This window comes from Protomyctophum parallelum (assembly GCF_964188405.1).
Source record: "Protomyctophum parallelum genome assembly, chromosome: 3".
Classification (NCBI taxonomy): domain Eukaryota; kingdom Metazoa; phylum Chordata; class Actinopteri; order Myctophiformes; family Myctophidae; genus Protomyctophum; species Protomyctophum parallelum.
In genome coordinates this window covers 33015184-33042232 of record NC_139698.1, presented here as the reverse complement: position 1 = coordinate 33042232, position 27049 = coordinate 33015184, and the positions used below count along the sequence as shown (strand labels likewise).

The 27049-nt window shown below is 40.2% G+C and overlaps 3 protein-coding genes across 6 annotated transcripts; 2 read left to right on the top strand and 1 right to left on the bottom strand.

Annotated features, from left to right (window-relative positions):
• Positions 1–66: 66 nt before the first annotated feature.
• LOC310856806 (transmembrane protein 42-like) lies at positions 67–2218 on the top strand. The gene is made up of 3 exons (XM_083762290.1): positions 67–337; positions 637–783; positions 2073–2218. The coding sequence occupies exons 1-3, from the start codon at positions 173–175 to the stop codon at positions 2211–2213; spliced, it is 453 nt and encodes a 150-aa protein (XP_083618416.1). The 5' UTR covers positions 67–172; the 3' UTR covers positions 2214–2218.
• A 1858-nt stretch (positions 2219–4076) lies between these two features.
• Positions 4077–18893, bottom strand: LOC310856804 (palmitoyltransferase ZDHHC3-like). Of its 4 annotated transcripts, XR_014569100.1 has the most exons (9): positions 18698–18893; positions 16173–16288; positions 15485–15777; positions 15208–15332; positions 14682–14778; positions 14275–14356; positions 11797–11927; positions 5546–7916; positions 5104–5340 (listed from the first exon to the last, which is right to left on the bottom strand). XR_014569100.1 is itself a non-coding variant. In XM_083762286.1 (8 exons), exons 2-8 carry the CDS (start codon positions 16225–16227, stop codon positions 4081–4083), a joined length of 993 nt encoding a protein of 330 aa, XP_083618412.1. In that variant the 5' UTR covers positions 16228–16288; positions 18698–18893; the 3' UTR covers positions 4077–4080. The 4 variants fall into 4 exon arrangements, 3 of the variants coding, with proteins under 3 accessions (XP_083618412.1, XP_083618413.1, XP_083618414.1); XM_083762286.1 differs by lacking the exons at positions 5104–5340; positions 5546–7916 and adding an exon at positions 4077–4290; XM_083762287.1 differs by lacking the exons at positions 5104–5340; positions 5546–7916 and adding an exon at positions 4077–4290 and having other exon boundaries at positions 15485–15765.
• A 4526-nt stretch (positions 18894–23419) lies between these two features.
• Positions 23420–24861, top strand: mc2r (melanocortin 2 receptor; the record flags this gene model as incomplete). The annotated part of the gene is made up of 2 exons (XM_083762136.1): positions 23420–23949; positions 24309–24861. Exons 1-2 carry the CDS (start codon positions 23555–23557, stop codon positions 24859–24861), a joined length of 948 nt encoding a protein of 315 aa, XP_083618262.1. The 5' UTR covers positions 23420–23554.
• Between the last annotated feature and the right edge of the window lie 2188 nt (positions 24862–27049).

The window sequence follows — 27049 nt, the reverse complement described above, 5'->3', positions numbered from 1 at the left end:
GCGCCCTGTCGCAAGTAATTTGTGTCATGGTTTATGTTTGAAACCCCCCTTGGCTTTGAACTAGCTTTGAAACAGGAAGAGAAATGTTGTGATGATGGCAAGTATAATATCATGGATTTTACATGGATTGCTTTAAGTGAATAGTCGTTTCTTTCGTCAACCATCCTCCAGTATGATTTCTGGGACTTTTTGCGCGTTGTTGGCCGGCTTTCTGGGCGCTGTTGCCTCTTCTTCAGCAAAACTGTCTCTTGGGGCAGAGTACCTGAAAGACATGTGTGCCACAGAGATGAGACGGTGGGGTGATAATCAATATGATGAAGCCACTCCATGTGACTGGGTGAGACACATGCCTCCATGATCTAATGTACTGATTTGAGCTGTACATGTTTTCGGCAGTGTGTGTGTGTGTGTATGAATAAATGTATAACTTCCTGTTCTAAAGAATCAGAGAAGAGAACCAAAAGAGAAAGGGCAGATGAGATTGAGAAGGGTAGCCTTGGGTCAAGTCTCAAGACTATCATAGATTATTTTGTTGTGTGAATGTCATCTAAAAATCAATGCAAAATCAACCATTCCATGCACTAGCGTAAACTATGTGAGACATGACTTCAACTTCAAACTTTTGTTTTTGAAAAGCTCCATATACCTCTCAGGGTGATGTGTGGAGGCCTGTTGTTCAGCTCTAACGCCGTGATGTGGACGTTCTTCTCCAAGGCACTTCGCTATTCATCATCTTCAGCCAGAGCCACAGTAACTACCACAGCAGTAAACTTCATCTCCTCTGTAAGTTCTCCATAGACATCTTGTCTTTAATTAAATGCTGCGATATCTGTTTTTTCTCTCTGTACTACATAGTAACCCAGGCATGCAGACAGACTCATCAACATGCTAACAGATAAGATAGTGGTAATAAAATGTCAATAGTGTAGTGGTGTAACATAGTAATAATAGTACTATTTACTACTAGTAGTAGTAGTAGTGTAGCATAGTATTCTTGCTCCCATGCTTGCGGTTATGGTTATGGTTTGAGGTAGGTTGTCGGTCTAATGACAGTCGGACCAATAGTATGTCGGAACTAAAGCCTGTACCTGTACGGTCGCCCCTTTTCCATCTCGCCCCACTACTCTATCTAGCTGTAAATAACAAACATATTTCCTGTTGGTAATTATATAAAAGGTATTATCATATTAATTTATCATTATGTTCACTCAGTATATCCACGGGCATAATAGCATGATGATGCCATTACAAAACATGGGCTACATGGATTAAATGTGTTTAATAAAACGAAATTAACTGCTACAGGTAGGTCCTAAATTAACTTAAGCAGTCACCGTCTCATGTTCTTTCTTAATGTTACAGAGCATATAGGGAAATACTACATTTCGCTGGGGCGAGTAGGTAAAGGGGTGAGTCGTCTGGTATTTGGCAGAGGTGCTGATAGACAGAGCATCCGATACAATGCTGTCAAGCTGGTATAGTCTGGACACCAGGCAGACCTTCACTCATTTCACTGTAATGCCAGGGGTTTCATCTTGGTTTGATAAGCTGAGTATATTTTAGTCAGTGTAGTAAAATAAAAATCACCCTTGTGTGAATTGAGGGGCGCTCTTATACTCATACATCATCCCATTCCGGCCAATCACAATTGTCATCTTCAATTTTCTGCCCTCACTTTTTATCCTCAATGGGCGAGGGCACATACTGTATATGCGTTAAGTGGCAGTAAGAAAGCACCTAGAGCAGGCGTCTCTTCCTGGTTTTTAAACAGCTGTTGGATGGAAATGACGCTCACGCGTGGCTTCAACTTGTGTCGGAAAATGGTTTGTTATTTTGCACACGCTCCAAGTTGAAGCAGCGCACAAGTGTCATTTCCATCCACCAGCTGTTTAAAAACCTGGAAGAGACGTCTGTTCTAGGTGTTTTTTGACGCAAAAATGTGCCTGCGGGGTGATGATCAGCCAATCAAATCGCTAAAATTCACACACACACAAAGCTGGGCACCCTTCAAAAAGACTCACTTTATGACGCCTCACCTATTTACCTTTTTCTTTCTCTATTTCTGTGTTCAGGCAATACTGGGAAAGGTGATTTTCGGAGAGACACATACAGTTCTATGGTGGGTAGGGATTTCTATCACTCTCACTGGCTTGTTGGTGCTCCATGGAGCTACACCTCAGACCTTCCCACTGGAGGAAGACAAGAAGAAGTGATGCAGACTCTACTGGTCAAATCAATAACACCATGTCTGCTCCTTATAATGCAACATCTCTGGGAAAGTGGCATAAATTAATCTATTCATTGTTAGCCGATATTCTTTTAATAGATTTAACTGTACTTACATGCTTGCCTTGTAGTGGCATGCACATATCTGTTCCAGACCAACTGGTTCACGTTAAACTGAATGTGGCAATTGCAAATGGATCAGTAATAATGTATTTGTAAGCATACGGTACATGTACCAGCTCACTGTTTACCTCATGCTGGGTGACAGAACTGATAGGACCTCACAATAACTAACTTTATTGCAAATCTGAATCTATTAATGCACCATTTGTGTGAAATACGACAATGTTTCTATGGATTCTAATTTGTACATTGGCCAAAGCTGCGTAATATTCACAATTCAGAAGAACTTGACAAAATGCCCAACTGTACATTTTAATGTAAATAATGAACTGTAAAATATAAAAGTTTGTTAAATAAATGTTTACAGTTTCTTTAAAAAAAAGTGTTGGTCCAGCGATGACACAAATTCATACATACATTCATTTTAAATGAAAATGAAAACTACAATTAATAAAATTCATTTTATTGTAACATGAAAATGACAAAAGGTATGAGTGGTCCCAATAAACCCAGCATCCACTTAGCAGTTAAAAGCCCATTTTGCAGGAGCCGTTTTCCATCTTACTCCATAACACAACACTCTCCATATCAGCATTCAATTAAGTTCAGTTCAGTATGTCAAATGAAGACAAACTTTTGAAAGATGAATCAATGCTTGCAGATTAAAAATAATTAAGACAATACCATGATAGTTAATTCCCCAATGACAGAATAAACATTATTAAATGGATGGATTACTTTATCAATATGCTGTGGTTACAATTTGCTCCTCTATATAGTTAAGGCACACTGTGAGTCAAACTGTAATATTTACACAAGGTGCACATAATTTTTGTGTAATTAGTGCTGCGTTAACATTTCTGTTAGTGGTATTCACCTGAGACGAAAGCCTGTGATGGCAGTCAAAACCCAAAACATCCAAAGACTTTGGTTAACAGTTCTATAGATAAAAGCCCCTACAGTAAGTCCCTCAACCAGATTGTACATTTTGCTAATACGGTGAACTGAGAAGATTGCCTTGGCATTGTGAATTACTAGTTTAAAGTTTGAGATAATTTCCCACATGTGATTGTTGTCTATCTTCAGTGCCAATAATCCAATGACCTGCTGTAATGTCATGTTCTACCGTTCCTGCCACAATAGTCAACAGTCTCCACAGGAAGATGAAAACCTCATGTGGCAAACTCCTTGTGAAAACTAAACTAACAGATTTTATATTTAGGTCCAGAGGCGAATACTTCTTATAACTGTCATGGGTGTTCCTATTTTCTTCATGGGTGCTCAAGCACTGACGCACCCACATAGTTGGCGCCGCTGTTTAGGTCTAAATATAATTCAGATTTCATGTAGTTTTCCTCTATTTGAACAAACTTGTACAGGTCCAATCTACACCATCTGCTATGGCTTGTATTAGAGCAATACAGTACTTTTAGATATAATTACCATCGTAGTGACTTTCAAAAGGGTGAATTACCAATACCTAGCAACTTTAAAGTCTTGTAGTGTTTTTCCACACCGTTTCAACATGAATGGCAGTGAATGTTTAAAAATGTACGTGTACTAAAATATACACTGCATACACTTACTGTATGTACACATTTGTTAAAGACAGGGACAATCTCTGATTATGGGTTCGAGTCAAAATGAGAAATATTTTTCAAAGCCAGTAAGTGTCACCAACCAACAACTGAAAAACAGCTGTCTTGAAGAAATGTCTTCCCGATTGTGGCACTAGTTGAGTGGGATCTCTATGACATCTTCCTCAATGATCTCACCTTGGAAGACCACAGGCTCATGACCAGGCGGGTTCTTCTTACAGCTGAGCCCAGAGAAAGGGCTACACCAGGATAACGAGAACCGCCCACCAAATGCTGCCTCCATGGCCTCCCAACATGGAACCTTACCCCACTTCCCAGTCTCTCCTTTCAGACGCTCTATTCCCTGTTGAAGACAAAATAAAAAGATGAAGAGGAGCTAAAAAAATAAATGGACATTTGTGATGCACGTGTAGTAATGACAATGGTAAAAATGTAAAAAAAAATTACACATCGTTACACAAATTTGTAATGAGCCACTTTCTGTGATGCAAATAGTTTAGGCGTCCAAGGACGTAACGCTTACTTGCGAGGAACAATGCTTTTTAATCCACGATTTATTTGAATTGCTTCAAAGAAAGTGCACAAAGATTCATTGATATACGTAGTTAACATGCACCAAAGTGAAGAACAGTAGCCTATGGGTATAGCACATAGACAACAAGGTGAGAAATACTGTGCACATGCATCATGCCATTAGTCATTGATCTAATGTTCCTTAGGCTTACTACTAACTGAAGTGTGCATGCTTTTGAAATGTGTTACTTTAAGCTTGATGAACAGCCAGTGACCTCTGCTGCAAGCTTACCTCTGTCCATTTACCAGGATAACACGTCTGACTCAAGAGTTGTCTGCCGTTATTGCCACATTAAGTAATCAACCAAAGCAAATGCGTGCAGACAATGCCATCATATAAAACAAATTATCTGAACTCAGACCATATGACCAATAAACAGAAAAAGACAGAACTGGATAGAAGACAGATATGAGTGCTAAAATACTCAAATCTCTTTAAACAAACAAATAATCATTACCATGCCATGTTATAATAAACTGAAATACCGGTAATTGGTGTAATAAAATAGTAATTGACAGAATTTGGTAGAATTGTGCCACCTCCCAGTCCCAACATACGTACACAAACACACAGAGAAAAGGGTTGCATTGCAACTGAGAAATATTTATTCTCTGCGCATGTACTGAAATACTTTGAAAATATGTAGAAAGACTTAAAATCTCAAGTAAAAAAGAAACCAATATCTTTAACATCGTTCTCACACCAGAAATACAGTACTTAACATTAGCATACCAGCAACCTTTCACCTACATCACTAACGCCAGGATTCCACCAGGCACGGATGGATCTTTGACGGTTTTGTTCCATTCACCACACAGCCTGAAACCCTGCCAGAAGCCTTTCAAAAGTGGAGCATCCGCAGCATGTCTTTCAACATCGAGTTTGCCTTTGATAATGACCATTCATTATTAAAATGGTTAATTTAATGTCATGATTTAGTTTGGAAATAAAATGGTTAAAAGCAATTATGTGAACAGTCCATGAGTGGGCCATCGAGAACTATCAAAGACTTTCTTTCCTCTACACTAAATCCCTTCGACAAAAATAGCTGATCTAATATTTTTCCAAAATGTTCGCCCACAAATAATTATGCTAGGATTCAAGTAGTTAAATTAGGACTGGGATCTCGTAATTTACATTATTGCCGGCACTATGACACAGAAAGTGTATTCTGAATCTTTAGTGTGCCATCTCAGCTGCTGTCAAATGAGCCAATTCATTTAATTCTTAATTAAATTGACCATTAATTGACAGCACTGAATAAAAGTATTGATATGTCCCATTTACAACTTCACATGACACTCAATTCAGACCATTTCTTACATGCAGCACCAATTTACTCATGTAGTTCTCGTATTGAATAAATGGGAGAAGGCGTAATGCGTAAAAAATACGGAATGGTGGGTGCATATTTCTTAGCAGAGCAGAGCTCTGTGACACGTCTGGTGGAATAACAAACATCGTCTACTCTAGACGGCGACGATAAGATTGACTGTCGTGGAACACGATGAAATCTCACCCAGTGGAATCCAGGTGTAAGCCTTACTTCAGCTATGTCATGCATTCAAATAACAAATAGTAAACAGAATAGAATAACAAAATGCACACCCTTGAAGAGAGAGCAGCTCACACAGGATAAAGTCATAAAACAATAGATAAAAAAGTGCAAGACAGCAATATTGTAAATATGGAGTGAATAGTGAAAATGGACTGTTAAAAATTAAACGTATTTAGTGTTTTGTTAGAGCAGACAGTCCAGCTATCCTGTGATCCCATAGTAAGAATTTATATTTTATATATACACTGTGTATATACTATACATATCCTTTTGATCAAACATCCTCCACCAAATCAATATTTTATAAAACAGTGTTAATTATCTGAGGAACTTCATGGACTTCAAGCAAATTCATGATTTAAGGACTTGGCACACGCGGGCAACATCAAAACAACACAATGTAATTAGACTGCTCATTAATGTCCGTTTTGGTGTTCATGCATACACAGACAGCGACAGTGTTACTGTAGGAGGCAAGTTACTTCTGAACCAAGGAAAACTTGTTGAAACCTCTTCAAGAGTCACGAAGCACAATACATTTCTGACAACTGCATTTCACGGTTCTTGATTAAAGATGAAAAGAGCTTAATAATCACCTTTCAATTGCACTTGATAGAACCCTTTGAAATATCACATTCATCAAGTATGTTATTTGCCACAGCCAAAGTGAAATGACAATTGTTTGGATTGATTCTGCTTTGTGACATGAACAAAAAACACTCCCTGGTTTGTACTGTAAAATATCGGTTCCCTCCAACAACGAGTACGTTTGTGTCAAGCATGTATCATAAAGGAATCAGAGACAATGTTTCAGACTTGAGCAAAAGACTTTGCCCTTTCAAATATTTAAATGTGTCATTTGTATCAACTAGAAGGTGCTTGTGTTCTGTTGTTCAACTAAACACTGGTATGTAACATTTTGTCCTTGTTACGATCATAAAATAACCTGGAAATATCTGCTGGCAAAGTTGAAAATAATTTGTGTTGAATAAGTTCCAACACAAATGTACCACATGCCCGAGGTCATCTGTTTTGAAAGTCACTTAAATAACTCTGCAACAGGCTCCGTGCTTGTGTTGTTGTCATGCAACTCTGCATCCAACTTCATTCGTGTTTTGTTTTGGCCTTGTATGTTGCAGGGTAAAAAGGACGAGTGTGAATAGTTAGACTTTACATTTTAAATATTTGAAACTATTTACAGTTTGTCTGTTGTTCCCGTCTGTAACATTCAATAGAAAAAGGTAGTGTCTGACTAGCACATGGAAGACTTCAGAAAGAGCATAAATCAGGAGGAAAGAAAAGGCATAATTTATCACAAACAGAAAATAAAAAAATGTAGCTTGGAAAGATCCCCCAGTACATTTATCAGAATTTACAAGCAGGATTCACAAGTTTAAAAGTGTTTCTTTTTCTCTGCAACTCAGGTCATCCAAAGGCATTAAAAAAAAAGAAAGGCGCACTTGCTTGGCAACACAAAAAGCAGGTGAGAAGCTGTCCATGGTTAGTGTGGGACTTACAGTACAATCATGTTCAGCACTGGGAATAAGGTACTGCCGGGTTTTTCATATGTTGAGCTGAGCAGGACAGGAGTAGGGCATGGAAGTGTGTGGAGAATGCTCTGCTCTCCCCCTTCTCAGTTTGGGTTTGAAGCAGCTGGTTGGTTCACTGTGCTGAGTTCTCACACCACATACTGGTATGTCTCAGCCTTCCCATGGTCAGGGGTGGAGACGGGACTAAACCATAATATGGAGAAGGGATGTCCAAATACCGCTCTCAAGTTCATCCACTTAGTTTTTTTAGCCCATCTTCTCTCTTCCTTTTTCAACTGCTCTATGCCCTGAAAACGAGAGACAACCAAACTTCAGTGGGTGTGCGTTCGTGAGCAGCGATCACAGGCCACATGAGTTACGGAGCTGCTTTCGTTTTCTGGTATTGGTGTTAACAACTGTTCAAATGCCTATCCTCACCAATGTATTTATTTGAGGTAATAACAAAACCGATGACAGCAACTATGAGGCCATAAACCCACATAAAATGCTATTATATTGCTCTGTATTCTATTTCACACTCCCCGTTTTCAAGTTGATGAGCAACTTGACAGAAAACACCCTAGAGTTGCAGACAAAAAGAAATTAGAAGCAGGAAGAAAAGTGAGTTAGTTCATTGTAGATTAGCGTAGTGAGCATAGCTTTAAGAATGGAGAAGTTCTCACAGATACTGGAGGAAATACTACACATTCACACTAGTATCTCCATTTATCTATATGATTTCAGGATGTCATCAAAACATTAGAGAGACAATACTGATTCCTTCTCAGACTGATACATGGACACATCTCCTTGTACATGGGAACATGTGTTTCATCATTCAAGTACACTAATAAAATAAACACTAAATCTTTTGGTTTGTAAAATACATTACACAGTACAAGGGGGAGCATGGAATCTGGAACAGATTCCTTAATCACTGCATTCAAGCATTAGCAAGGATCAGTCAATAGGCCTAAGCCAAACAGGATAGATCTGAAGCCAATACCATGTCCCGTTTAGAGAGACGGAAGACGACATGTCGGCTCAATGAAGGAAGTACCTAGTCTCTGCAGTATGTTAGATTACAGATGTGTAATCTAACAGGATGTAAAAGGTAGCTGCCAAAGTAAAGGATTGTGTTGTACAGTAATAGGCACTGGCAACTGTCAATGATATCCTGTGAACTGTAGGGTTTTCTCAATTCCCTGAATCTGTTGATACTGGACAAATCCACTGGCTCTGCAGAGTAAGAGGCTGAGGCAGGCAGCAGGGGAGAAGAGTTGTCAATATCCAATGAAAATAAAAATACATTCTCAGACTTTTAGCAAGATGCATGCATGCACATGACTGGATGCGATTTGTCATCACTTTGTCCTTTGTTTCCCTCAGTGACGCCTAGAAGGGAGCCATCATGCATCGTGCAAAAGCATTGTAGGCGGGAGCTGCCTTTGACACCGATGCTGCGTTCGACACTGTAGTAGACCATACGATACAATCCGGCTACAGACTAGAAACTGGGTTAGACTTTCTGGCAGTCATTAATTGGTTTGAATCGTATCTCCAACTGAGGGACAATTGTGTCTCCATTGGCAACTACACAATGGAATGAAACGCTATCACGCGTGACGTGGAGTTCTCCAAAGTTCAATGCCCCTTTTATTCACGTTTTACAGGCAAAATAAATCGAAATATGGTCCAATAGATCATTTGCTATATTAGTGCATTGACTGGATTACTTCAATTTAGCAAAGAAGAATCTGACATAACTGTCTTGGTTATCTTGGTGTAATTATGGATTCACAAATAAATGTATTGCCCACATCAAGTCAATAACAAAATCAGCCAATTATCATCTTGAAAATATAAGAATTTAGGGATCAACGTTAAAATAAGAATTACCCATGCTTTTATCTCTAAACAGGTTAAATGTAATGTAATGGTCTTCTCTCCTCAAAAAAGTCAGACAGCTACAGCTCATTCAAGAAGACTAGAGCTAAGAAATCTGAACACATTTCAGCACCACTCAATGTTTTAGAGCCAAAACACATCTACACATCTACGTACCTTATTTTTGCATAATTATCCCTAGAGAAGTCTGACATTGTTTTTTATCTCCACTAGGCTGGACAGCCTAAGGGCGGAGATTAAAAATGTTTCACCCCTATCCAGGTTTCACCCCCTATCCATCTGTGTACGTGCCGGCAAATAATTTCCGGCACCGCTGAACAAATAAGTGTGACATTTTGCACACACACTCCCAGTAAGCCAAGTAAGTTACATCTACCCCACACCCACATTTTTCAAACCGGCCTCATGGCGGCACTATAGCCTGCTTCATTTTTTGACAATTTTTAACCCCAAGTGTTCCCTGAATTCCTAGGCTCATGACTCAACTCCCCATACAGGCCATTTCACATCTACACTGATGTAAATAAGTTTACAATGTAATGGGTCCTGGGAACCAGGGATGGTCTTTTAGATGGGTCCCAGGGACATTTTAGACGTACGGAGTACAGTATTGCATCCCAGGATACCCGGAGGGTGACATCATTGCGTCCTTTCTCAATTTAGTGAGTCTAATGATGCAGAATGCAGGCTATTTGCATCACTGTTATTTACAAGTCACTGTATGTTGCAGGTGATATATTATCGTTTTCCTGCAATTACATTCAAAATGTCCATCCAATAGAATCATCCCCAAATGGTAATCACATGTTGGGGGGACTCAGAGTACATCTCCAAAACAACCAAAAGTTATTTCACTTGTGGCCCTAGGGGGGTGCCACAAACACAAATAGTAGCACCGTCTGTTGTGCAACTGCAAACTATACTGTGTTTCTCCGGCTTCATCCCATGATTGACACAGCTCTTGGTAGGCAACAGCAACCCTGCCTGGAGGAGAACTGGGCTCTGAGGAACGCTCTTTTCTAGTTCATTCTTCCCCCACTAGTGTTTGGAATTAATGATGTTGTTGCTGCCTGAAACCTTGCATCTCAACTTTTACCCAGGCAGCAATAGAAAGTCTGCCGTTTCTATTAGCTTGGATTCCCCATCAATATGAAGGTAGGTTGAAAAGTGAAGAATTGGTCCTTTAACAGCTTGAGACTAATTAATAACTACATTGGAGCCACTGAACTTTTTTTCAATTTCTTGAAAAGTAATGGTTTTGGACATAAGGTTTCCAACTGACCATGACTATAATTATCAAAGGTACTATACAAACACAAAACCCCTTTACATGTCATAAATGTTATTCTTTTCTCAGCCTCAAAGCATATCAGATCCCAACCAATCCCATGTTTACATGTTGCAGAGTCAGAAGAATCACACTCGCCTTTGTGTGTCACAGGGGGCAAACATTAAAGGTCCATAGACTTGGCTGACACATTTATACCCCCATCTAGGACATTTTATAATCAAGGAAGTGTCTCACTGTTGAGTGGAAGAAAGAAAGGACTTATGGGAGATCCCTGGGCAGCGCCACAGATGTTTCTCCACCATCAGTCAGTGATTTCATTAGTCTTGGAAGAATGGTGTTAATTAAACTTCTCTCTACCAGCGCTTGACACTCCAGGAATCAAGGAATTATTATTAGTACTATAATTAGTAGCAGCGCATGGTGCCCTAGCACACAATCAACACTTTAATCATAGTGTTCTGTATTGTGTTAGTTATCTTTACCATAAACAACATAATCAGTGAAAATTCACTCACCACCATGTCATTTGAGTTACTTTAGTTAGTGGAGTGATTTATGTTAAGAAATGAACCTCGGGTAGCAGATAAAGTAGTATTACTGTGCCGTTAACCACTTAAACCCTCTATAATTATTACTTGGTAAAACAGACCTGAGTAACACTGTACGTGATGTGCTCTCTCTTCCCATCACCCCCCCCCCCCCCCCCCTCTACCCCATCTGCACCAAATCTCTTTTCCAAAAATTGCCGATTTACAAGTGCACAAAGTGATACGTTGTGAGCTGGTAAATCGGCAATACTTCACCCCCGAATAAGGGTGATGAGGTTCAAGTGGTTAGATTATTAACAGAGATGACAGGTTCTAGATGCACCATTAAAGAAGCAAAAGCGGCGGCAGTGGGGAGCAGTTCTGGAGGGCTGAGAAGGAGAAAAAGGGGGAGAAAAGCAGGAGCAACCTGGCCGAGCACTACGTATACTGGGGTCAACTTACGGTCTCATCGGTACAGATGGAATGGACCTGGGTGCCGAACATCACAGAGGTGAAGATGAGGAAGAGGAGGGCCTCAAAGCACAGGAGGATGAGGAGGATGACTGTTGCTGGAGGAGAGAAGGAACTGCACTCTGGGAGATGGGGGAAGGTGAAGAGGTAAAGCAGAGGAAGTGAGGAACGGTGCCACACACCACTCAACCTAACTCCCATTGACCACATTGCACATGGTGGACAATTTGCTCTTACATACCAACCAAAGTGGGAATCAGCACCGTAGAAGAGACACGCTTTGATCTCGCCGCAAAGCGAGGTGCTATGGGCTATAGTTCCAAACATTGTAAATATCCCATTGAGATAGAATGAAGAATGAGCCATTATTACAATGGGAGTCAACGTGTTGGTGTCGTCACTCTCATACTAGATCACCATGGTGGGAATGAAGGAAGAACAGAGTGGCCCCTGTGTGAATATGGTCAATTATTAATTAACGTCACTATGATATGTAGGAAACAAATGATTTGAGGCAACTACGTAAACATGTGTAACCACTGAACAGCTGTAATTTGACAATTGTATTGTTGTTGTTCTATATGATCTCAACCACATTTGTTTTATAGTGTTTTATAGTGGCTCACGCCCTAAGCAGTTATGCAAGGGATAATGCATGGCTAGGTGGTCATTGTTGATAAATAAATACAGACGGGGTGATTCATCACCGCCGTACCCTGAAGGTGATTTATAGTATATAAACAATTTCCACCTAGCCATGCATTATCCTGCTTATTACACGGCTCCTTAATACATAAATTAATAAATTGACCCAAAACACAACAAAACGAGGTATTTCCTTGCTTACGGTAATGAAAGTATTCGCTGGCCGTCTGCCCAGCTGCAGCACAGTTGGAAAACAAGGAAGTGAGTTGATCAAATAGAATCAATTTTTGGGTATGGCATCGCCTTATTTCTCGCTTCAAATGTTTTCAAAAACATTTGAGAGCAATGTTTAGCTGTAAATTACAGTGTGTGTGTTTACACACACACAGTGTGTGTGTTTACACACACACTGTCATGTTGGATACAGCAGTAAATTAAGCAGCGCAGCAGGTGCTCTGATGCTTTGATTAGGCAGCGCCGCAGTGTTCTGTTTTAGAGCAGAGTGGTCTGTTATCAAGAAATAACACACCACTGGATTCAACGACTCAGAATCAAGCATTGAACCAAGCTGTGTAATAATACTATATTATATATTACTGTTGCCTCAAAGGGTTTGTTATACTCCATTTAGGATAGGGAGAGGAATACTATGATCACAGGTTCCAGTCCAGACAGCTATATGCTGACGATTTGAGCAGATCTGACAAGCTGACTACAGAATAAAGACATTCCAATTGAAACAAGGCTTTCTTACAAGGTTATGTGATAAATTGAGCATGGCTGCTTGGGATTTAAATGAAATGAGGTTGCATCTAGTATGCTTGTATTTCAGAATGACAGTTATTTTGTTTCATAGCAGCCATTTGGGAGATCAAGGATGATTGAAATGCAAATGCAGGGTCTATAGGGCAAAGCAGAAGCACTGCCATCTCCATTCCAAATGGACAGGAAAAGAAGACAGATGAATGAAAACACTTTAAAACACTTAGTAAAGGCAACAGTCTTAATGTACAGTACTTCATTCATTGTGCACAATGTTGTGCATTTAAGTACAAATCCCGACTCGTGACTCAAAAACCATTTTTTTAGCATTTACCATATTTATATGCTTAGCAAAACATTGCAACGTAGTGTCTAAGGCAAGCTAAATTAATGATTAATTAATTAATTAATTAATATTGAATATTGACTGGAATGGAAGACAGCAAACTGGATTGTATCCTCAAAATATGACACACAAACTGCACATCACATATACTTCTCAAGCAAACTAAGGGAAGCTACAATTATACTGCGGACTATAAATCATTTATCCTAGAACTGAGTAAATGGGATACTATAACTGAGTAAGCACATCCGTTTCCATATCACAAACCTGGTTCGTAAAACATGTCATAGACAGGAAACTGTTAAAACAAAATATAAACACAAAGTCAACGGGACATTCAAGCATTATGCAAAGAAAAAGAGACCGATGAGAGAAGGTGTTGGGAGAGAGAGAGAGAGACATACAGAGATGGTTTATTACGTAAGTACACCATAAAAGCACAATTAAAGCATGACTGTCTGTCTCACTTAAGAACAAAGCTCTTCATTGTCTTTACTCAGCTGCTGGATACGACTGACCTGGATACGACTGACCTTCAGACAGCTATGGATAACGTGTAAAACTAAAAAATATTACAAATCGACTTGAGGCAGAGGATGTTGAAATGTGTTTCACTGAGATGGCTGTTGCCTTTTGGAAACCAAGAGTAGACTGTCCCTGTTGTTCAATGACCACTGTGTTGAGGACTAAGTTAAAGAAGCCATGCAACAACTTACTTGTCCAATCATCTTCAAAGCAGTATAGGAAATGGAAGACCACCATTACCAAAGAGTGGAGGGAGATGAGTGCAATGTACATCTGGAAGAAAGTACAAAGAGACGTGAGCTTCTACATCTCTCTCTGATCCTCTGTTGAGTACTGTTCATTTCCTATGTAATTCTTTTCAGAGTGAAGCAGCAGTGCAGAAGAAACGAGAGCTTCTCGACTGTGGCTGGAAAATGATTAGAATCCATTGCAATGATTTGGTGAGTCTTACAAGATAAAGTAATTAACTAGTTCAGTACATTTGGCTGATTATTACTCAAAACAACAGTTGAAGAATATCTGTGAATGTGTGTGTGTGTGCACGTGTATTTTATTTACAAATATTTATTTGTGCCCAGCAGCAAGGCAATACACTTACTGTGAAAAGCACAAAGTACTTCTGGTTGGTCTCCCCAACACAGTTGTTAACCCACGGACAGTGGTGGTCCATCTTTCGTATGCAGCGTTTACAAACACTGTTAGGAAGCAAAGAGAGTGTGTGTTGTGATGTGACGGGAACAGTGGCATTCTGATACACCGCATTCCGACTACGTGGCTTCCGCGTGCAGTTAGGATTAGGGCATAGCAGGCTTCAGAATGCCGGTTTGTAACCGATGCGACATGCTGTTAGCCAGCAACACCGTCATACTACATAGTATAAAATAATCTTCCATGGCATTGGTGACACAAAGACTAATAGAACGCTGAGGACAACTGTAGGGCAGACAGATTCATACATTACAGTCAGTGTGCCATACATCAGGGACAACCATTTCTAGTTCACACACCATTTTGACTAGAAGTGTACCTAAATATTCTGCACAGGGGGGAACAGAAACAAAACACTAGCTCTAGGCAAGGAAATAAAACCTAAAAATGTTTCACTATGAACCCCTTCACCTCACCTGCAGTGGTGAGCTCGATCGGGTTTGATGCTGCAGCATTTGGGACACTTGTAGACCACCTGTCCCGGTTTCAGCTGAAGGCTCTCTATGTACTCTTTTGTAGCATTCCCTTTCTGCACGGCCCCCTAGAAGGACAGATGAAAGTATGGCAGGTGACTCCAGGTTACACTGTAGCTCATTAATCATTACTAAGGCTGCAACGATTAATCGTTAGCAACTAATTATGGGTGTTTTTTCCACTTAAACAGTAAACATAACAGTCACAAATGCTACTCACTGGATCGGTGCACATGGCCCTGAAGTGCGAGGCGAGAGCAAGGAAGGCCAGACCGTTGAACACCGTTCCATTCACGATGCTGTATATCAGGTTCTTGGAGGGGAGCAACATTACAAACAGCACCACAAACTCGGCGTAGAACACCAGCAGCCAGGTGATGACAGCGCACACGATGCCACAGGCGTCCCTGATGAACCACATGGCCGTCGACGAAGACGCAGTGATGATTTCTTTGGAGATGGGGATGCGCTGCTCAGACTGTAGAAAGCCGCTGTTGGCCCCTGTGTGCAGGCCTGTCAACAATTATTACATAATGGCCCCATCTCAATTATTTGAGATGATAGCAATTATTTTTGCATAAATCGACAGAAACAGTAATGTTTCAGCCATCTGTATGAATTCATCTGTTGAAAAATGTACCTACATTTCCAGAAATAAGAGGAAAATGCAGATCTACAAGCTCGTGCCTAGTACATCTGCTACTTCCACTTGTTTTGTGTTACGTTTTTAAATATGGCCTACTTTGGTCATAGTTCAATATTTATTTTGATTATTCGGTACCGGTTATTGTCAGTCACTTCTTTGTATATTGAAGTTACAAAGCCGAGATTATTACTATTTTTAATGTCAAAAACACAACTAAAATCGTTACTCGTCAAGTAAAAAGTCATGATCATGACAGCCCTACCGGTGTGCCCGCGGCCATGCTCCACATCTCTGCACCTGTGCACCGGACTCTTCATACTGCATGTAATGCCACTGCCACTGAACCAGCTGTGCCTTCAGCCTACAGTCACCGCATTGCTGAGAGACAAGGAGGAAATAATGAGTGAGATGAATGGTGAATATTACAAAGGTCCTAGACCTGGCTACAACCACACCTGGTGTCCTTATTCAGTGCACGTCAGGTGAAATCATTCAGAAATAGCAAAAAGACTAAATACAAAGGAAAACAGCCGAGAGCCGATCAACAAAGTTGCAAAGCATCACTCACAACATGCTGTGCTAGTGTGCTTATAGATCAGCTATGATAAAGTATACATGTATATACTGTAATTGGTTTATGAGGCTGACCTGAGGTTTGGTGTATGTTGTGACTTTGTTCAGTTTCAAGCATACTTAAAATTAAGTATTGTGATATGGGTACTCTAAATATTAGGGGGTAGACTGGTTACTTACAGCAATATACCTAAACCATAAACTGAAATTACAACCAAAATAAATACCCCCCAAGTTTTTTCTGTAACTATACTTTTACTGATCTTAGTATTGATCTCTTGTATAGTATTGCAGTTCTTTGGTGAAATGAATACACACGACTATAATGGAAAGTGTTATCCTTTTAGAATTATTGGATGACTGTACCTCTGTACTTTATGCAAACTGCTATTCAAGCAACCATTCCTCCTGCAGGATGTGCTGAGATATTTAGGGAAACAGTGTGGCAGACCTCACATCTTTGCAAATTGTAGTATTTAAAGAGCTTAGCTTATAGTTATAACAACATTTCAGTCTGCTATATAAAATATAGTGTAATCAGGGGGAACGGACGGATTTATGCAGACAATGATTGTAAAACTACAGTACAGTACACACAAACACACTGGGGCTAATGTGTGTAAGAATTCCAGCATCTCATGGCACAGATACCAAAGGTTGTGACTGGTACATATTCAGTGTCATCAGTCAGAAGTCAAACGCAGCTGTAACAGCAGCACATGCAACATTACCCCTATCGCTTGCAAGTTATCATTAGCTTGTGTGTACATCTGTTATTTTTTCAGTAAGCGACACCGCCGTGTATTGGAATATGAATCAATGGTTCAACCTGTGGGTTGGGACCACATACTCTAAGGTTGGGACAGGCGGAGAGTCCCCACATGAATTTTGGGGAGTCCCCACTCCCCAGATGACAATTTAAGGACCTTTAAGACCTTTTTAATACCTGAAAAAGACCATCACTGTATCAAAAGTAATCAACAAACTATTCTACAAAAACGGCCAAACATTTGCCAAATAATAACAGAGCTTGTAGATCTGCTATTTTCAGAATATTTATCTGTGTGGAACAGAGTCAAACAAAATGTAATCCCTCAACTCCTACATTCCATGTGCTTGTCAGGGTGGGGGATCCCAGGCAGCTTGAAAGGTTGAGGACCACTGGCATAAATGAATGTTCATGCTGCCTCTGCGGACTGCAGTGTGACTCAGTGGCAGTGCTAGCCCCTCTCGGAACCCTCCATAAAGCTTTTCTGAAATTTTGATGTCGCTTTATTGTAGGGTCCCTGTTCAGAACTATATTTTCGTATGGGAATTTTGGAACGCGGACATAAATATGCTCACTAACATCGTATCTGCGCCGTTTGACGGCCTGTTTTCCTTTGAGGGCTTCTGAAATCGTGAACTATAAGTACCTATACAAACCGCTGCGAATATCTCCTGTGGCGCGGAAGCCGTTAAGTATTTTTAATCTTTGTTTGACCGATTTGGTCGCTTTATTTCTTCTTGTTTGTTTACCGTTTATTGTAACGCCTCCCGGTGTGCGGTTGGCTTGTGCGGCTACGTCCCTGCCTCTGATCTGCTCTGTCATAGCTATAGCGCCACTAGCTAGCCAGATAGGCGGTACAATGAGGTGTCAATAAACAAGGAAGGAAGAGAAGAATCAAAGCGACCAAATCGGTCAAACAAAGATTAAAAATACTTAACGGCTTCCGCGCCACAGGAGATATTCGCAGCGGCATGTATAGGTACTTATAGTTCACAGATTCCCGAAGCCCTCACACGAAAAAAAGTCGTCAAAGAGCGCAGACAGGCCGTAAACACGGGTGTTTATGTTTTATTATGTCGGCGTACCAGGTGGCAGGATACTGCTGCAACAGGACCCCATGGTCTGTGTCGTCAAAAATGTCAGAAACTTCAGTACCATTGGGTTCTGCTTGGAGGGCTATGGCAGTGCATGGATGGATGGATGCATGGATGCTCGCTACAACTAGGCTAGCCACGTAAACCGAGGCATCTTCTACTGTTAAAACACCAAAACGTTACGTAGTTTAAGGCGGAGTAGTGTAGCTAATTAACGTTATTTACCAAGTAGATTAGCTGTTTCATAACATAGGCCACATCAAAAATAAAATCTCGCCGAAACCAAAACCAGTCCAGCAGCAGTAGCTTTTTAGCTTAGCACGCCTGCTAACGTGCATTGAGCAACCTCACCTGTTTCCACGTTCGGGTAAGTCTGTGAGGTTTAGAATGCAGGACGAGTTGCCCCGGCAGTGCTTGACCGTCTTGATAAACAGCCTGGTTATATTAATGCATTGTTCATTATTATTGTGAGTCGTTCCTTCCTGTTAAAACAGAAGAAAGAGTCCTTGTTCCGTATTTTAATGGTGGTGGTAACCCCTATAGTACCCAGAGCCGCCCCCTACCTAACAACAACATGACGTACGAGGAAATTAATTTGAAAGACACGCCCCACCCTAAACCAAAACCATTAGAGCAGTGGTTCCCAAAGTGGGGTCCAGGGACCCCCAGCCCCCAGCGGTCCTTGATGGAGTTACAGGGGGTCCAATCTCAGAGTTAACTTAACATTGATTTTACAATTTAAATTGGGGGTTCCAGAGATAGAAATGCCATTAAATGGGGGTCCATAGAATGCATGTAAAACTAGGGGTCCTTGAAATTAAACAGGTTGAGAATCAATGCTTGACTCTGAGCCATACAAATCTTCTCTTATGGGGGTCCCTGGCATATAATTTCAAATGGGGGTCCGTGGGCTAATTTGTGTCGATTTGGGGGTCCTTGACATGAAAAGGTTTGGGAACCACGGCATTAGAGGGTCTTCTACATTCTACAATAAGGCCTAAAAGTTAAAACCCTACTTTGTAGAGCTGCATGCTGCTGCTGAGCGTTGATACTTTATTAACAGTTGCAGAAAAAAGCACAGAGGATTTAACTTAAATCCAACCCATTTAGAACTGAGGCCAATTCTAAAAACGCCTTCTAAATCCTGATAAACCTTCAAATATGAATTCAAAAATTGCGAAAAATGTATGTTGGTACTGTAGGCCTACATATAGCAACAACTAGTCAACTACCCAAAAGTTCCCGTACTGAAAAGTATAGAGTTAGATAGAGTTAGACAAGAGTTTCCTGTCCCAGACTCCCAACCCAAGAAAGCCTATGGCTTGTTTCCATTGGGGTCCTTCATATTCAATTCATAGGAACATTTAATGACATACAAATATACAGTATGCAAAAACATAATCAATGATATAAGATTGTATGCACATTGCACACACACTTGGCAACAAGTTCATTCCTAAAAAAACAAGTTTTCAGTACTGTGTTGGTGCCATCTACTGGCTGAGAGCAGATGAGGTTTTGCCTTTAAATTTGACATTTTCCAAGATTATCAGAAAGAGGTTCTCAAACGTTTTACTTTTGGTTCCATTTGTACAAGAGTACATCCTCAGGGAACCCGGATTCCACTTTGAGAACCACTGCTCTTCTAAAACATATGGCATCGTGCTCTTGTGTTTTATGTACAATGTAGGCCTAAAAAATAAATCCTGTTATCTGTTGATTGGATAAACTTGGTATCCCAGCCTGAAAATGTTTTTTTCCCCTTTTAGTAAAGAGTTGGAGACAGGTCTTCCCATTACTGAACTAATACTCTGACTGATTTACAAACACCGGTTTACAAACACCTGCCACCTGCCAGAGACGACTATGGATTCATTTATATTTCTGTTCCACACCTCAGAGGAAAATATTGTACTTTTTACAGTAGGCCTACTACAATTATTTGACAGATTTAGTTACTAAAGTTACTTTGCAGATTTAAATTATAATTATTCATCATCATTAAGATCAATTTTATACATCAGCCATTTGAAAATAGCTGATCACGCTTAAGCTCACAATGTGTCGCATACCTTTTCACCTGGCTTATTTAAGTCACACTGGAAAAGAGAAAAGCGGGTCATAATGTCTCCACACTCAGATATACAGAGATTGAATTGATCCAACCCCCACGTAGAGGGGGCGACATCAATAACATCCTGTTAAAACGTGAGCTTTTTTGGATACACATATTGCAGACTCTTGCTCCAAAAGGTCTAAATGTGTTTGGGTGTATATATATTTATATTTATATATATAAGCATTTGAGTCTCTGTGCTACATGCCCATGGATGAACTTGTTCTCATTTCCATGGACATCCACGGTCATGTGATCGACACTTGTTCTTCTCCTCGATGGGTCTCTTCCTGGTTCCCCCTCATTAAACATGGCGTGTTTAATGATGGGCTCTTTCATTGGAAGTTTCTGCATGGCATACTCCACAGCCCTCTCCAGGAACGCCACTACTGTGCTGTAATGTCTCCTCCATCAAAGAGCCGGTTGAGTGTAGCTCCCGATCACCAGCTTTTCTCTTATGAGAGACACAATAAATCAACAATTTCAGAGGTCATTAAGGTGCTGTATGTGATACTGGAGAATTAAAAAAACTGGATAGTGTAATAAGTGTATGTGCATCTGCTGATGTGAAACTTGTAGAATTACCTGGTAGTTGGTTTGATGGCTCCTTTTAAGAGGATTTCATGGTTCTGCAGTGCTGCAGGCTTCAGAAACTTGCAGATGAAACTCCTCATCTAAAAAATCTGAAAAGATTTTCATTAATTTAGTGCTAATGAAAAAAAGGAACAAACCCATTACATAGCATACTGTATCCCAACCTTCCCAATTTACCTCATCATGTAGAAGGAAGATTGACGACTTCTCTCTCTGGTGGAGAAGACTGGAAGTGTTGCTTGATAGAAGGGCAGGTACACCTCTGTAATTGGGTTAGAGAATGCGTCCAACAGCCTCCTGAACCTTGGTTGTTAGTCATCTGTAAATTAAAAAAAAAAGCTTGTTCATACTACATACCGGTACATTTACTTTTAAGTCTGTTATAATAATCATGCATTTGGATCATTGAAATATGATGCCTACTTGATGAGTTGAAGTAGCTGGTCAATGGCTCTGGCTCTGCTGCTCTGACTCTGCTTTAGCCCCCTTTAGCCTGCCTTAGCCCCCCCCCCCCCCCCCCCCCCCCCCCCCATTTCCACCACCACCTCCTCCTACGCACTTGTAATCACACAGGGAATGAACAGCTATAGCGCACGCGTATGCACAAACGTTTTGCTCTTTCTCAGCTAAATCTGTGAACTGCATGACCAATTGTCTCATTAGCAGTGAAAAAGTACTCAAATGTTTTACTTAAGTAATGTATCAATACTGCAATGTAGAACTATACTCCATTACAAGTAAAAGTCCAGAATTCAAAATGTACTTGAGTAAAAGCATGGAAATATAGCCCCTTTCAGATATCAAAATATCACTGAAAGACCTTGTGCTGCCTGACATCATGGAAAAAATGAAGGAAAAATACAAGTGGACAGAACAACAAGCCTTGGTACCACTCAAGGGTACCATAACAGTGCCCCCTCTCGTAATACGCTTGAATACAGTCCTGCCCCCAAAACTCTCTTGAACACATAATGTTCCACAAGGAAGACCAATGTACTGGAACATCTTTTGAAAGGCTAGAACAAAACGGTTCATTCATCCAAACGAATAGAGGTAAGGTATTTATTTATACTCTCTTTTGCTGTATCTCATATCTCAGGACTCAGATAAAATACTTGCCTTTGAGTGGAGCCGCATACATGATTAATATGTTTTCTAACAGATCCTCAACGTTAGTGTACATCAAATCAAATCAATTGTATTTGTATAGCACATTTAAAAACGACTCTCATCGTACCAAAGTGCTTCACAGGTCAAAGAAAACAATACGATACAGTGCAATACAATACATCAGTGAAACAATAAAAGAAAAAATAAATAGAAGAAAAAAAAAGTCCGGACAATACATAGGACAATAAAAGCAATAAAAGGCACTGTCTTCACTTACGAAAATGTATTAATACGATGCAACGTTTTGGTCAATCGGGCATCAGGCATAAATAATCAACTGGCAAACATACAGTCAGTAGGCATATGACAACTCTCAGAGAGGCGAGGCCCAATCGAAGCACCACACCAAACCATTAACATGGATTCCGTCTCTGTAGGTGTGCAGCAGGACGTTTTTTAAGTGGTGCAAACTACTTCCTTAAGTGGTTTGCACCACTTAAAAACCTTGAACAATTACCGTTGCAATTTCTTTTGGGTCAGGCCCTTTTTTAACTTAGATTGACTGGCCTAAGAGGAAGAAAATAAAAATGTATGGGGGAAGAAGAGTGAGAGATCTGAATAAAATATAGAGGACACAAGTTATTAAGTAATTTTAAGTCTTTTAAAGGTGCTGTAAGTGATTATGTGAGGTTTATTGCATGTTAGTAATCATTGCTATAGACTAGAGTGTTTATTCAGTAATACTGGTATCCTAAAGTTTCAAATGTAACTAATCGTTTGCTTGTTATTCTATGGTACCACATCAATACAGCATGGAATTGTGGACAAAATCTCATCTAATGATAACAACATATATTCAACTGGTGATCCGTGGCTCAAATGCAGAATAAATAATGGACCTTGATATGAAAAGGGTTGAAAACCACTGGTGTTGTTCAATAACACTGTTTGATGTCATTCCACAGGTCCATCCATTCAGAGCAATCTGTGGGGAAACAAAAGGGACAGAAAGTCTGTAGTTCAACCTGTGCCAAGAAAGAGCTTCTGGACAGACCTATATGTACCCTGGGCCTGGAGTACATAGGGCCCATTTCTCCTGTGAAACATCAAATGAGAAGAAAGCAGAAACGTTGCTTCACAATAAAACCCATTGGTTTTAGGATTAAGTTTGTTGAGTTTTTGTTGTGTTTTTGTCCTAATAATGACATGAGAAGCAGAGCCCACTGAAATGGTTGAACGTGTACATGGTCAAAAATATAAAATGGAGATGAATAAATCTTAGCAGATTGAGACAATTTGTACCAATACTGAGTATGTGGAAGAAAGTCATGCAGGCCTAACAGATTTTCTGAGAGGCATTGCGCAATCAACATTTTGTCAATAGCCATATGTGTGGAACCTCTCCTTGTCTAACAATGACTACACTGTCAACAACTCCTGTGACTGCGAACCAGTCAGACTGTCTGGAGGTGCAGGTTCCTTTCTATCTCTTCTTCACCATCGGAGTGGCAAGTCTAGTGGAGAACCTTCTGGTTGTGGTGGCGGTGATTTGCAACAGGAACCTCCACTCCCCCATGTACTGCTTCATCTGCAGCCTGGCAGCCTTCAACACTATCGCCAGCCTCGCCAAAACCTGGGAAAATCTCATGCTGGTGTTAGTCGATGTGGAACTCTTGGAAAAAGAAGGGCAGTCAGAGCTGCAAATGGACGATGTGATGGATTCGCTGCTTCTAATGTCATTCGTAGGATCTTTTTTAAGCTTCCTGACTATTGCTGTGGACCGGTATGTAACAACCTTTAATCAATTGTCTTTTAAGCAGAATACATTTATTTATTTATTTTTCTTTATCAGTACATTTGGAAATGTATATGTGTCTTTGACTCCAATGGACATGAAACACTTACCTGTACTATATGTAGCAGAGTACTTTTAAGCCTGTTTTATACTTAGTTCCAGGTGCCACACACTAATAATAGCAGATCTAGTATAAGTATAAATCAAACTCCTGTCCCAGCTCACTGTGCAACAAAGTATAAATCAAGCATTACCCCAGTGCCACCAAGATCCCCAACAGATAACTATCCAAATAAACCTGATAACTGTGATCGATCACTAAAGTTTAAATATGCTTAATATTCCAGGTACATCACCATCTTCCATGCACTGCGCTACTACAATATTATGACCATGCGGCGTGCAGCAGCAATCTTGGGCACCATATGGACAACGTGTGGAGTATTGGCTATCCCCATGATATGGTACTTTGAGACCCATGTCATTAAGATCTCCTTCGTCGTCTTCTTCCTCGTCTCCTTGGTGCTCATTGGCTTCTTATACATCTACATGTTCATGCTGGCGCGCCTCCATATGCGGAAGATCGCAGCACTCGGGGGCAGCGGTACACATCGGCGACGTCAGCTGTGGGGTAGCAGCATGAGAGGGGCCATGACCCTCACCATTTTATTTGGAGTGTTTGTGATATGCTGGGCCCCATTCTTTGTTCACCTCATCGTCATGACGGTGTGTCCCATGAACCCGTACTGCGAGTGTTACCGCTCTCTGTTTCAACTGCACCTGCTGCTGCTGATGAGCCACGCCCTCATTGACCCGGCCATCTACGCGTTCCGCAGCGCTGAACTAAGACATACCTTCAGGAAGTTGCTCCTTTGTTTTGACTGGAGGCGGAGCTGTTAGCAACTTTTATCATTTTTGAGCGCTGGCACACCGCCTCCAATGAACAGCCATGTGTGTCTGTCCATATGTATGTCCGAGTACGGAAAGCTGTGCATGTGTGTGTGTGTCTGTCTGAATAGGACCTTTGACCCCTGTGTGAGTAGGGCCTATTGACCCTGCAACTGCAACTCTGTGCTTGGCTCCAACACTCAAAGGCACCACACACACACACACACACACACACACACACACACACACACAGTATTATAATACACAGTCACTATGTAACTACAACACAAAGTAACTATAACAATAAAGTTATAGTTCCACTGCTCAGTTTGCATGGGTGCGATTTTTTCTACATTGGCAGGGGACGAATTAAACCCAGTTCATACTTTACTTTGTCTCACGCCGACGGTGTAGCAGGAATTAGCTGACCTACAAGCTCACAACACATCTTTGATGCGAGGCATTGTGAGCTTGTAGATCTGCCGATCTCGGCTATTCTCGGAGAGCGACACCAAAAAAATAGGCTTCACGAATAATTAATGAGCCAAGCGTCAGCGTGTTTGGAGTCGACCAATCATGTTACTGGAGTCATCCACACTCATCACATTGCTTTTCATTTTGACCTTATTTGACATTTATTTCTGCATGGATATGATGATGTTGTACAAGTCAGTCAAGTACTTTAACTCTGTATTCAACAGGTGCTTTCCTCTTGTCAGTAAAAAAGCAAACAAGGTCTGTAATCCATCCCCAATTAATATAGCAAATTATAAGAAATATCGTAACAATTACAACCATCTTGTTAGAACTGCTAAGAAAAACTACTTTTCAGACAAATTCAACAAGGCTTCAAATCAAAATCACCTGGAGAGTCATCAACCAGCTTCTAAATAGTAAAAAGGCTACAGCCACTCTTCCATCTCAATTTGTTCATGAAAATAGAGTTTACTCTGACCCATCTGACATTGCATATGCTTTTAACAATTATTTTGTTAATATTGGTACAGTTCTATCAGAGAAGATAAGTCCTACAGCCGGGTCTCCATCTGAGTTTCTGACTGACCACCATCCTTCTATTCAGAGCTTCAAACCTCCTACAGAGAAGGAAATCATGGACATAATTACGTGCATGAAAGACTCAGCTGCTGGTCATGATGGTCAGATCTATCATCAAAACTAGAAATTCAATTGTTAAGCCTTTGACCCACATTTTCACCAAATCTTTAGAAACTGGAATAATACCCAATGATCTTAAAATTGCCAAAGTAGTTCCTGTCTACAAATCTGGTGACCATAGTGTATTTAATAACTACCGCCCTATTTCTGTTCTCCCATGTTTCTCAAAGATTCTGGAGAAATTAATCTTTAACCGAATGATGGAACATCTGCAGGACCATAACATAATATATTATATTCTACAGAAATGGCTATACTTCAATTGGTTGATACAATTCATACTGCATTCAATATAATAATGAATATGCTTTGGGGATTTTTCTCTACTTATCTAAAGCATTTGATACTGTTAATTATGATATTCTTCTTCAAAAGTTACTACACTATGGATTTGCTGGAATCCCTCATACATGGTTTTTAAATTCTATTCATAATCGTCAACAATTTTGTTATCATCAACGGTAAATCATCAGAGAGTGCCACCTTAAAATGTGGGGTCCCCCAAGGGTCTATACTAAGCCCACTCTTATTTCTGATTTATATTAATGATTTGGCCGCAGCTTTGTCCTCCTTGTTTCCTGTACTTTTTGCAGATGATACTAATCATCTGATCTAATCACGATCTTGAAAGTATTTTCAAAATGGTTTAAATTAAACAAATTATCACTGAACATAAAAAAATTGAATGATATTATATTTACATATTTATTTTTATAAAAGTATTGTAATTCTAACACCTGTCTGTCTATAGGAGATGCTCCAATCACTCAGGTTACATCAACAACCTTCCTTGGTGTAATTATCCATGAAAGACTAAGCTGGACAAACCACATTAGCCATGTCTGTAAGAAAAAATCAAAATCTATTGGCATTATTGGCATTAAATTCCGTAGTCTGGTTAATCAAAATTGTCTCCTAACTCTTTATTATAGCTTAATTTATCCATATCTTATATATTGCAATATCATTTGGGGAGCTACTTATAATACTCATCTTCACAAACTCCACATGTTGCAAAAAATAT